The sequence below is a fragment of the Pituophis catenifer genome, unplaced genomic scaffold (genome assembly GCF_029215685.1).
Source record: "Pituophis catenifer annectens isolate HBS135680 unplaced genomic scaffold, rPitCat1.0.hap2 SCAF_1, whole genome shotgun sequence".
Lineage (NCBI taxonomy): Eukaryota > Metazoa > Chordata > Lepidosauria > Squamata > Colubridae > Pituophis > Pituophis catenifer.
Window position 1 is genome coordinate 344,403,644 of NW_027256881.1, and position 13,074 is coordinate 344,416,717.

General features: G+C 44.7%; 1 protein-coding gene across 1 annotated transcript in view; it reads left to right on the forward strand.

Annotated features, from left to right (window-relative positions):
* Positions 1-543: 543 nt before the first annotated feature.
* The window catches only part of CHAF1A (chromatin assembly factor 1 subunit A), a 33,769-nt gene continuing 21,238 nt past the window's right edge, over positions 544-13,074 (forward strand). The window contains exons 1-3 of the mRNA XM_070931900.1: positions 544-557; positions 2,597-2,651; positions 5,199-5,968. Of these exons, the coding sequence (XP_070788001.1) occupies positions 2,603-2,651; positions 5,199-5,968 (819 nt within the window). The 5' untranslated portion in view covers positions 544-557; positions 2,597-2,602. The remainder of the gene's footprint in view (positions 558-2,596; positions 2,652-5,198; positions 5,969-13,074) is intronic.

The window sequence follows — 13,074 nt, forward strand, 5'->3', positions numbered from 1 at the left end:
GTGACCAACCACACGCTAAATAAATAAAAATATACTATATTACATTTGTATAAAGTGCAGCCTCTGGAGTACAACCCCTCCTTCTGGAAATTTGGGAAGACCCAGGCCCGGTTGCAGATAAGAGAGGATGCTCTCTTTGCCCCCCCCATTTCTCCAAAACCGGAAGTGTGGATTCGCGTCGCATTTTCACCGCATCTCTACAACCTCTCGGCCGAGGCGGAGCCGGGCCGCGCCTCCCGTCGGGGCTTTTTTTTTTTTCTCGCGAGATCTTGAGCCGCCGCTTCCCGCTCCTCCCGCCCTCGCGCACAGCCGGCAGGGTCACGTGGGCGCGGCGTCCCGCCCTATCAGGGCGCCGGAGCGCGAAGGTCGGCAGAACTCCCGCCAAATACGAGCGAGGAGCGAGCGAGCGGACGGGCCGGCGGGCGGTTGGGCATAGAGCGAACCGGACGGGGCCGGCCGAGGCGGCGAACCTTCGCTGTCTCTCCCGCCGCCCCCCCCCGGGGATGTGAGGGGGAGCGAAGGTTTCCCGCCGCCCGGCCGCTCTTCTCCTCGGGCAGGTGAGGGACTAGAGCGAGCCGCGGGGAGCCGGAGGGGCCTGTGGCTGCGAGGGAGGTGGGAGGGCGGGGGAGGGGGAAGTGGAGGGAACCCTGAAGAGAAACTGAGGCAGGAGGGAAGGAAAGGGAAGGGGTCGCTGAGAGGGTCTCTGAGGGGAAACTGAGGCAGGAGGGGAGGGGTCTCTAAAAGAAAACTGAGGCAGGAGGGGAGGGTCTCTGAGGGGAAACGGCCAGGGGGAGGGTCTCTAAAAGAAAACTGAGGCAGGAGGGTCTCTGAGGGGAAACTGAGGCAGGAGGGGAGGGGTCTCTGAGGGGAAATGGCCAGGGGGAGGGTCTCTGGGGAAACTGAGGCAGGAGGGGAGGGGTCTCTGAGGGGAAACTGAGGCAGGAGGGGAGGGGTCTCTAAAAGAAAACTGAGGCAGGAGGGTCTCTGAGGGGAAACTGAGGCAGGAGGGGAGGGGTCTCTGAGGGGAAATGGCCAGGGGGAGGGTCTCTGGGGAAACTGAGGCAGGAGGGGAGGGGTCTCTGAGGGGAAACTGAGGCAGGAGGGGAGGGGTCTCTAAAAGAAAACTGAGGCAGGAGGGGAGGGTCTCTGAGGGGAAACTGAGGCAGGAGGGGAGGGGTCTCTAAAAGAAAACTGAGGCAGGAGGGGAGGGTCTCTGGGGAGGCAGGAGGGGAGGGGTCTCTGAGGGGAAACGGCCAGGGGGAGGGTCTCTAAAAGAAAACTGAGGCAGGAGGGTCTCTGAGGGGAAACTGAGGCAGGAGGGGAGGGGTCTCTAAAAGAAAACTGAGGCAGGAGGGGAGCGTCTCTGGGGAGGCAGGAGGGGAGGGGTCTCTGAGGGGAAACGGCCAGGGGGAGGGTCTCTAAAAGAAAACTGAGGCAGGAGAGGAGGGGACTCTGAGGGGAAATGGCCAGGGGGAGGGTCTCTGGGGAAACTGAGGCAGGAGGGGAGGGGTCTCTGAGGGGAAACTGAGGCAGGAGGGTCTCTAAAAGAAAACTGAGGCAGGAGGAGAGGGGTCTCTGAGGGGAAACTGAGGCAGGAGGGTCTCCAAAAGAAAACTGAGGCAGGAGGGGAGGGATCTCTGAGGGGAATGGGCGGGGAGGGGAAGGGTATCTGAAGGGAAACAGGCAGGTGGGAGGTTCTCTGAGGGGAAACTGAGGCAGAAGGGTCTCTGAGGGGAAACAGACAGGAGGGGAAGGGTCTCTAAGGCAAAACAGGCAGGAGGGGAGCGGTCTCTGAAGGGAAACTGAGGCAGGAGGGAGGAAGGGAAGGGGCTCTGAGGGGAATCTGGTAGGCAGGAAGGTCTCTGAGGGGAAACTGAGGCAGGAGGGAAGGAAAGGAGGGGCCGCTGAGTGGGTACTGAGAGAAAACTGAGGCAGATAGGGGAAGGGTCTCAGAGGGAACTGAGGCAGGGGAAAGGAGTGGAGGGGTCTCTTAGGGGAAACAGGAAGGAGGGGAAACTGAGGCGGGCTTGGGCCGCGAGAATGCAGGAGGGTCTCACATCATAGGCTTCATCAGCTTTGGGAGGGGGGCTTCCCCTGGGGCCTTGCGCCTGGGGCTTGAGGCATGGTGTGAAACCTGACCGGGGCTTAAATCCCAGGATGGGCCAAATGTGTCATGGGGAACTGCCTCTTGCATTCTAGAGGAGAAGTCAGGGTGTTGATGAGGGAACTGGGCAAAGGGAGTGGTGATTGACACAGGAAAGGAGAAGATAGCCAAATCAGATGCTGGGGTGGGGTGGGGGGACCCTTATGGAAATGCTGCCCCCCCCCAGCGCTTTCAGTCATGACTTGCAAATTGCAGTGGTGGGCTTAAACTAAATCCAAGCAAGCTACAGTGCTTGATAGGGTAGGTGAATCTGAAACCGAAACTAAATATTGTGTGTGTGTTTAGTTGAATGACAAGGAGGACTTGGTATGGGTGGATACAACTTGAGTGATCACAAGAAGGATTGGGTGAAGGCCAATATTAATAATCGGAAGTGAGCAATATTATATTCTGAATATATGCGGAAATTTAATTATTATTTGCCTTTGCTAGGCAACTATGGAGTGTCGAAATAAAACAGGAGTTCCAGCCCGGAAGCTAATCCAAGGTAACTTGTTTTCTCTTCAAATATATAATCTGGCTTTTCAATTTCTTATGCTTTTTATATTACTTGGATTTATAATCCTATCTGAATTCAGTTCTGTGTTTCATAACTTTATTCTTTCACGGAGTCGCAGAAATTGGAGTGCAAGGACCTTGAGGGAGAATGGTTGTTTTTCTATTGTATTAACTGTTCAATGGGGTGGAAGATATCAGTCTATCTTGGTTTTGTTGCACTGCAGAGTTCTGAACAGCACTGATATGGGCAGTGACTTCAGAATAATCCCCTCTGTTAAAACCATTAGCACATCTGTGGAGTCAGGAGCCTAGATCGCCTTCAAAACTATAGGTAATTCTCGACTTAACCACAATTGAGGCCAGAATTACTCTTGCTTTGCAAGACAGTGGTTAAGGGAATTCCCCCCCCATTTTATGACCTTTCTTGCCACAATCGTTAAGTGAATCATTGCAGTTATTAAGTGAATCTGGCTTCCCCTTTGACTTGGCTTGTGAGAAGGTTGCAAAAGATGATCACATGTCCCTGGGACACTGCAACCGTCATAAATATGAGCCAGTTTCCCAGCATCCATATTTTGATCATGTGACCATGGGGATGCTGCAACAGTTGTAAGTATGTAAATTGGTCATAAGTCATTTTTTTCCACTGCTGCCATAACTTCAAATGGTCACTAAACGAATGGTTGTAACTTGAGGACCACCTGTACAGTGGTGGGTTGCTACTGGTTCACCCCAGATCGGGCGAACTGGTAGCGACAGCGGCGGTAGGCTCTGCCCACCCGCCCGGACAGAAGCGTGTGTGCACACACACATGAGCAAACCAGTAGCAAACTAAATTGAAACCCACTACTGCACCTGTACTTCCTTGAGCTGTGGGACGAGTGATGATAGCTCACTGTACCTAAGAATCTAGGGACTCCTATTAATAGGTCGAACATTATACTACATTGTCATATTTTGTATGTGGAATAACCAGAGTAGGTTGGATTAATTCCTGTCACTAAGCAGTAAATCATGGTTTAATGATGGCTGGAGGCTGCTTCATATAACAGTCAAAAGGAAGTAACTACATTGCTGAATGTTATGTCTGAATTCAGCTATATTATTTGCCTCTGGTACCAGAGAAAATATGATGGATACAAAACCACCAAGCTCATAGCTGGCATTGATAGCTTTATGTTTTTGAATTTGTCAAAATTCCCTTTTGGAGCTAAATTAACAGCATTCTCTGTGTCTTAATAGTAATAAATTTAATTGTCAATAAAGTTTGGATATATTTTGCATGGCTATTAATAGATTTCTGGGCAATTTACAAAAGCCAAAATACAACATACTTTAAACATCCAACAATATTTCCTTCTAATTGAAGGCAGAATCAAACAATAATTTCAGAATGAGAAACTATAGTAGAGTCTAGGCTTAGTTAAAATTTAAATCGTGTTCTAAAAGGCTCTGCTGATTTGAAAGATACATGTGCTCTCAAAAAAGGACTTCCTTTGTCTCCAATTTTCTAGGTTTCAAACCAAAAGCTCTACTATTACCAGCCTCTTCCCACCACACTGTTCAGCCAGATGCTGGGATGCTCTCCCACTCATGTTCCCTAGCAACTCCTACCAAGAAGCTTTAATGACTCTGATATAGATGATAATGTGTATCCCCCATCCTTAGCAGCCTTCAACCTCTTTGTTTTCCATGAATTTGTCTAATCCCCCTTCAGAGCTATCCAAGTTGCCATTGCTCCATTTGATAGAAGTGAATTCCATGGTTTAATTATGCTCTTTAAAAAAAAAAAAGAATACCTGTTCAGTTTCTCTCAGTTTAGTTACTTTGGCTGACTCCAGCTTCTGGTATTTTACCAGAGAGAAAAAATGCACACATTTGAACTATGCCCTCCTTAGCCTTACACAATAAATTTTTGTTCCTTGTATCCAAATTTAGTTATCTGTAGTCCAGGGTCCACTGATGGGCCGTGAGAATACATCCATAAATATTGGTTGCCAGTTTGACAAAAGAATCTGGGGACTATAATCTTAATAGCTACTCGCAAGCTTCTGTATTGTTAGTGAAGAAATCTATCTCCTTCAAGGATTACTGGCAGAAAGACAATCAGAAACTTTCGTCAGGCCTCACAAACCAAGACTGAGTAGTTTGCCTACAGACAGAATCTTGCCAGATGCACAATTACAGATACATCTGTGAACTGTTAGGGAGGGTCCGTTTTTGCCCTCTTCCCGCCTAACAGACTTTCCAAGCTTCACTGTCTCCTTTCCCTCTGGGAAGCGGCCCCTCCCTTCTGGGACTCCAGATCACATCCCAACACACACACACACACACACAGTCATAATGTACATGAAACTATAATTGTTTAAAATTATCGTTGTTCACTTTATATGTTTGTGAATTGGTTTGTTTTAAACTGGTTTTTTCAGATTGTTGCTTTTATCTGTTGTAAGCTGCCCAGAGCGGCTTAGATGAGATGGGCAGCCGTACAAATTAAATAGCAATAATATTCATTTTATCGATCTTATTATTCCAGCTCGACTGCCCTTCAAGCGCTTGAATCCCATACCAAAGGAGAAAAATGACACAAACCCCGAAGTGAAAAAAGCCAGGAGCGTGCAGAACGCCCTCGACCAAAACACGGCTTACCCTGCCTCGCCGCATACATTGTCGGACAATGTGGAAAACAGTTGCGAGGAAGAAACGGAATCCCCTGTTCCAAAACTGATTAATGGCAAGGGTCCCCTCGATAACTTTGTGCAGAAAAGTATAAAAATTGATACAAGTCAGTCTCGGCTCTTCATAGACTTGACGGACGACGACCCTCCTCACAGACGGGATGAGAACACGGGTCGCACCAAGTCCAGCATCAGAGTAGCATCTCCTGAGGAAACCCCAAAGGAGAAAGAAGGCCAGGCTGCGTCCCCAAATTCCTCTTGTACCGCTCAGGAGGTGGATCCTTGCTTAGAAACCGGCTTCGATGTAACAGATAAGGAATTACCAAGCGAGGCATCCACCGAGATAGAAACTAATACTTCCATGGAGGATAAACCTCAGAATGTCATATTTGAACGGAAAATGCCAGTCGTGGTTCTGGAGGACATCTTGGCCACCAGATCTCCTCAAGCTGCGGCTTTGGAAAGGAGCGCAAATTCTGAAAACGAAACCATGGAATCTTGTCCCGAAGAGGACACGCCATGTACAAATTCCTCCTTAAGTTCCCTCTCTCTTACCAGCTCCCCTGAGTCTCGGGCGACCAAGGAGCATAACGTTAATCCACTAGCTGCTTCAACACCGGTGTGGAAGGTTGGTATCCACTTCAGGAAAGCCACATTATGGTCTGTATTGCAGGTAATCCTCGATTTACAACCGTTAACAGTTTAGTGGCCCGTTCGAAGTTACAGAAGCACTGAAAAAAAGTGACTTAGGATTGTTTTTCACACTTACGACTGTTGCAAGCATCCCCACGGTCACGTGATCAAAATTAAGCCGCTTGGCAACTGACTCATATTTACGACGGTCACAGTGTCCCAGGGTCATGTGATCCCCATTTGTGACCTGACGAGCAAAGTCAATGCGGAAGCCAGATTCACTTAACGACCGTGTTACTAACTTAACAACTGCAGTGATTCACTTAATAACTGTAGAAAAAGGTAGTAAAATGGGGGCAAAACTCAATTGTCTCACTTAGCAATGGAAGTTTTGGGGTCAATTGTGGTCGTACGTCAAGGTATAATTTGTTTGTACAAGGTGGAAATAAACTTTTCTTAGCATTTCTTTGGAGAGAATTGGCTGTTTTTGCTAACTCTTTTGCCTTTGTCATTTATCTTTTTTTAAAACAGATTATGCTTTTACAGGCTTGACTCACATCTATTCATTTAGCGACTGTTTTAAGCTACAGCGGTATTGAAAAAAAAGGACTTACAAAAAAAAGGTCTTCACACTTACGACCGCATGGTCTCATGATCAAAATACAAGCACTTGGCAACCAGCATGTATTTATGGTAGTTGCACTGTCCTGGGGTCATGTGACTTCCATTTGCAACCATTCCAGCTGGTTTCCAGCAAGGAAAGTCAATAGTCACTTAATGATCACTTGATTCACTTAATAACTGCAGTGATTTGCTGAACAAACACGGTAAAATTAGGCATGAGTTAACTGCCTTACTTAGCAGTGGAAATTCTGGTCTATTGTCATATGTTGAGAAATATCTATTTAGATAAAAAATAGTTGGAAATTGCCATTTTACAGTTTTTCTCTGGGTAATATAAATACCGTATTTTCCGGCGTATAAGATGACTTTTTAACCGATGAAAATCTTCTCAAAAGTCGGGGGTCGTCTTATACGCCGGGTGTCGTTCTCCTGTAACCAGGCAGACCAGCCCGAAAGGCTCTGACGAGCCTTAAATGGCTCTGGCGATCCAAGCTCTGACGATCCCAGCTGCGTTGCCTGCTAAACAGGCAACGCAGCTGGGATCGCCAGAGCCATGTAAAAGGAAAGTTTTCCCCCTTCACCTTGCTTACCTTAGCTGCTAGTCGCAACGCTTGCCTTGCTTCGCTTGCCTGAATCCATTCCATCAGCAAGCCACTCCCTGCCTGCAATCAAGCAGGCAGGGAGTTGTGGACTTCAACTCCCAGAATTCCTCAGCCAGCAAAACAAAGCTGGCTGAGGAATTCTGGGAGTTGAAGTCTACAAGTCTTAAAGTTGCCAAGGTTGGAGACCCCTGTTCTATTGGGTAAGTTTTTTTCCCCTTTGGGAGCTTTAAAAAAAATAATTAATTGGGGTTTTTTTTAGTTGTTCTTTTTTAGACCTAGCCATTTAAAGTTTAGGAAGTTTTAAATTTAGTTTTCATAGAAAAATAAAATAAAATAATATTTGTGCAGTTTTCTGAGATTTAGTGTGTTTCTGTAGTGTTTCCCTCTAACTGCACAAACACACAAAATCTCACAAAGCTGTATGTGGAATTTTGTGTGTGTAAAGTGTGAAAGTTGTTTTTTTGGGCTTTTTGTGGCTGTGTGAGGTTCCTGCTTGTTGCAGAGGCCATTTTGGGTCTAGCACAGCTGCTTTTACATTGTGGGTGAGCCAGTTGATGTTTTTTAATTTTTATTTGGTGTGCGTTGGAAGAGGGGTAGTCTTATACGGCGAGTATAGCCCAAACCCTATATTTTAACAGGAAAAGTTGGGGTTCGTCTTATACGCCGGAAAATACGGTGCACATCTAATTATAATAAGAATTTTTTAAAAAACTAAAGTTGTTTTTAAATACCGAATAAATTAAATGGTTTGGCTTACTGTAGCAGTTTAACTTGACCCTTAAATTAACCTATTTTCTTAGTTTGCACAATACATTAATTCAGGATGGATTGGTTTAATCAACATTAATTATGTCTCATGATGTGGACCCTTAGCAGCCACATCGATAGATTTCTTTTCTGCCTGACAATCTTTCTGGGTGAAGTAAAACAATTGTTCAAATGATGTGGTGAAGTTGAAGGGGGGAACAAGTACTGAATATATCATGGCAGTTTTATACAGAGGAAAAGCTTTCTTGACAAGTATTTGAACAGTTACAAAGCAACTTCTTATGAAATGCCTGATTATTCCTTAGTAAATTCCTGCACATTCTTCTCTAAATTATTGGAAATAGGTTTGGAAGGCTCTAAAGAGAAACCTATCAGTCAGAATAGAGCTTGAAGGGACCTTGGAGGTCTTCTAGTCCAACCCCCTGCTCCCTATACAATTTAAGACAAGTGGCTGTCCAGTCTCTTCTTAAAAGCCTGTTGCACGAACAGAAGCCTGCTAAGATAATATGGGATATAATGAATTTTTTTTTTCACTTGGAAATTGATTTCGGCTTCTTCCTAAGGGTGATAAGGTGCCGACAGATCTTTTATGAAAGGGGTGAACAGTTTTACAAGATTGTGCACTTTTAGGAATTGAAAACATTTAATCCTCCACTTAATGACCACAATTGAGCCCAAAATTTGTGTTGTTAACTGAAAAATTTGTTAAGTGAGTTTGGTTCCATCTTATGCCTTCTCACCATGTTTGTTAAATGAATCACCGCAGTTCTTAAATTAGTAAACTAGTTGTTAAATGAATCTGGCTTCCCCATTGACTTTGCTTGTCAGAAAAAGGGGAACACAGAACCCCGGGACGCTGCAACCGTCGTAAATATGAGCCTGCTGCAAGTGTCTATAAATTTTGATCATGTGAGTTATAAATGTGAGTCAGTTGTCAAGCATCCGAATGTAAATCACATGACCACGGAGATGCTGCAACGGTCATAAGTGTGAAAAATGGTCATGAGTCACTTTTCAGTGCTTCTGTAACTTCGGTCACTAAATGAACTGTTGTAAGTCGAGGACTACCTGTAATATGGAATGGAAATGTTTTTACAGTAGCACACAGGATTAGGAAACTATGAAAACTGAGCCCATCTGTATAATAATAATTTATTAAATTTATATGCTGCCTGACTCCTAGCAATTAAAACTGCTCAAGAGTTTCTGAGCTGGCTTCAAATCTATTATTTCTGTTACTGGATTTGATCTGGAGAATGAGAGTGGATTTTAGGGCTAAAGAAGGAATACAGTTTGAAATTCTGCCTGTGAAAATCTGCAGTGGAGGAGGTCTATTGTATTAATGAAGTAGCTGTGTGTTTGTAGCTGTGGAACTCCCCTTCCAGTCAATGTTGACTCTTGATGGCTGCCTGGATACGTCTCTGCAGTCTGCAGTCGTCTTGGCAAAATTTCAGAAATGGTTTTCCATGGCCTCCTTCCTAGGGTTGAAAATGACTGGTCCAAGGTAACTCACCAAGCTAGGACTAGAACTCACAATCTCCTGGTTTCTAGCCCGGTATTTTAACTAGTACCCTAAACTAGCTCCCGATATAGCATCAGTATTCATAAAAGAAAAAGGGACACGGTGGCTCAGTGGCTAAGACGCTGAGCTTGTCGATCGAAATGTCGGCAGTTCTGCGGTTCGAATCCCTGGTGCCACGTAATGGGGTGAGCTCCCCGTTACTTGTCCCAGTTTCTGCCAACCAAGCAGTTCTAAAGCACATAAAAAAGGCAAGTAGAAAAATAGGGACCACCTTTTGTGGGAAGGGAACAGCGTTCCATGCGCCTATGGCGTTTAGTCATGCCGGCAACATGACCACGGAGACATCTTCAGACAGCGCTGGCTCTTCAGCTTTGAAACGGAGATGAGCACCACCCCCTAGAGTCAGGAACGACTACTTTACCTTATTCATAAAAGAAAAATTAACACAGTAAGGGGACCCCATTGAGAACAAAGGCTCAAATTCTTCTGTTTCCCTGGAGTAAACCCCAGGGAAATTTCCGCAGAACTAGCTGTTCCACAGAACAGATACCATGTGGGCGTGATAGGGAAGGAAAAAAATCCAAAGTGAACAGCTTGTGGTGTGGAATTTCCTTGATTATGGCCATTAAAGGCTATCTATAGATAACTTCTAGTGGAATAATGTGACTTGGTAGGTTTTTTTAATTATTTCAGGAAACAATTTGGAAATTCCTTCGTAGGAATGTCTTAAGCTACCAGCCAAAAATTACTAGGTGAAGAGTAAGAGGATTGTATGCTATAATAATACAGCTTGATATGTTTGGGTTTAAGGCCTTATTAGGCCTTGCTATAATATCCACTCTTTCTATACAGAACTTAGTGCTGAGTCAACAGACGCACTCTCTCTGCAAGTAGTCCTTGGCTTATGACCCCAAGTGAGCCTGAAATTTCTGTTGCTAAGCAAGACAGTTGCCTCATTTTACAACATTTTTTGTGACAGTTAAGTGAATCTGTGCAGTTGTTAAGTGAATCATGTGATCAGTAAGCAAATCTGTTTTCCCCCATTGCCTTTGCTTGTCAGCAGCCGTCTGGGAAATGGTGATCACGTGACCGCGGGAGAGGGCAACCGTCAGGAATACATGCCAGTTGCCAAGCTTCCAAATTCTAATGACATGACCACGGAGATTAAATATGAAAAATAGTCCTGTCACTTTTTTCACTGCTGTTATAACTTTGAACGGTCACTAAATGAATGGTTGCAAGTCGAGGACTATGGACTGTGGAAAGCACAAAGTCCAGTTGCTAAATGTATCCCTGTACAATGTGAAATGAAATTTACATAGAAGGCATCTACTTCTGACTAATATACATCTATGGCTATGTTCTGCAATGTTAAAACCACACTTTTTGCTTCTTAAAACCTTCCCTTTATATCAGAAACACTCAAAATCTTGAAAATTACATCCCTAACTTAACTCCAGAAGCAAATAGGCAGCTGGATCCACTGTATGTGAGCCAAGGTTTACTCACTGCTTAGTGTATTGCATAAATTGGTGTGTTGCATGTCAACTTCTGTGTGTGTTAAAAAACTTCTCTGTTTTGTTGTTATTGGGTCTCCGAACTGCCTGTGTAACGTGGCATGTTACCCATTGTATATGTGGGTGGTTTTTGTTTTTTTAAAGGTATCTATTATATCATTAAACTCTCCAGCTAATACTTAAAATGCCCTACATTGTTTTTGGGAAGTAGTTTATTCACAAGCCTTTGGGATTTGTTTGTTGCTCTTCCTTAGCTGGAAACGAAGTCCTGAATTGTTCTGTTGGCCAAAACTTAGTTAATTGGCAAGTCTTGTTTTCTTGATTTCAAATAAGAATGGGAAAGTCTTGGAGGGAAGCTGTGGTGTCAGTGCAATTTGCAGTTGTGGCAATTGTAAGTTGGTTTACTGCCTATTTTTTGTTTTTGTTCAACTCATGGACTGGAATTAACAACCTTTATGGAAAGACTTGGAGAAGATTCTTACTTTGGTATAAATTCAGATCAAATTGTGTTGGGTTAGTTCTCTGCTGCTCCAGAAATATACCTCTTTTACTGACCCTGTTTAAAGTTAAAAAGATTTAAAGTTAAAGGGTATGTTTTCTTGGGTTTATTCTATCCAACTAAAATTGGGAGGCAGGGTTATTTTTTCATTTAAAAGATAGCCAAAATAGCAATCCTCAAACGTTGCAGAACATAATTCTCCATCCTTTCATCACCCTCCAAAACGTTCAAATTTAAACCCTATTGCAAATAAGTATTTTTAGTTTGCCTGTTTGTCATGATGATAAAATGAAACTTGTATTTATTCTTATATATTTTTTTAGATTCACTTTACAGCCATGATGACTCAGCTTATGTCTGTTATAAAAATGGTTGTAAGCTTGAGTCCAGTAAGTTGGTACCTCAACTTATGACCTTAACGATCAAAATTCCTGGCTCCATTGTGATCATAAATTGAAGACTCCCTGTAGCTGCTAAATAAGAATTATGGGAGATGTAGTCCCAGCCCATCTCTGATTGAGAAGCACTTTTAGGTTTTCTTATCCATGTTGCAGGGCTGGAATTCATTGCAGACTTTATATGTCAAAGTTGCTTTTTTAATCGCCTTGCCTAAAATAGTTTTTTTTTTTTAAACTGTTAGGATTTCTGAAGATAGGTAGAAAATGATGGGTCTAACCTCACCTGACTCTACTCTCTGTGTTTCTCTGTGCTTCCTCTGTTTTCTTAAAATACAGATGAGGAATTCAGTTCACAGCATTCTGCCTTAATACAGCTGTCCGTCTTTTGTTGTTAGTTGCGAAGTCGTGTTTGACCCATCGTGACCCCATAGACAACGTTCCTCCAGCTGTTGCTGTTAGCTGCAAATAAACCATCCTCGAACCACCACCCAAGCATGTTTCTTCGTGGAATTGCTCTGGCAGCCAGCGTTGCCGAGACAGGCCTTCCTGTCCTCTACCATCCTCCTGAGTCCATTTAAGCTCATGCCTACTGCTTCAGTGACTCCATCCAGCCACCTCGTTCTCTGCGGTCCCCTTCTTCTTTTGCCCTCCATCGTTCCCAGCGTTAGGCTCTTCTTCAGGGAGTCCTTCCTTCTCATTTGAGTATTTGAGTTTCCTCTTCAAGATCTGGCCTTCTAAAGAGCAGTCAGGGTTGATCTCCTCTAGGACTGACCGGTTGGATCGCGTTGCAGTCCAAGGGACTCGCAGGAGTCTTCTCCAGCACCAGAGTTCAAAGGCTGTCTTTAAACATGCCAAAAATGACTCTTTGGTTTTACTAAACCAGGGGTCCCCAATCCCTGGGCCACAGCCCACTACAGGCTTGTGGCCTATTCGGAATTGGGCCACCTGAGTGGTTGGCCGGAGTGTACACACACCTGCAGCTCAACTTGAGTGGTGGGGGCCGGCGGACAATCCCATGTGTGCGCACCAGCCCACCACTTCTGCAAGGGCTTCGTGCGCGTGCACCAGCCCACCACATGGCCCAGCTCCCCTCTTCTCCACCCTCCAGGTGGACTGCCAAGCGGCAAAGGTTGGGGACCGCTGTGCTTAACCATAATTTCTTTAATCATGG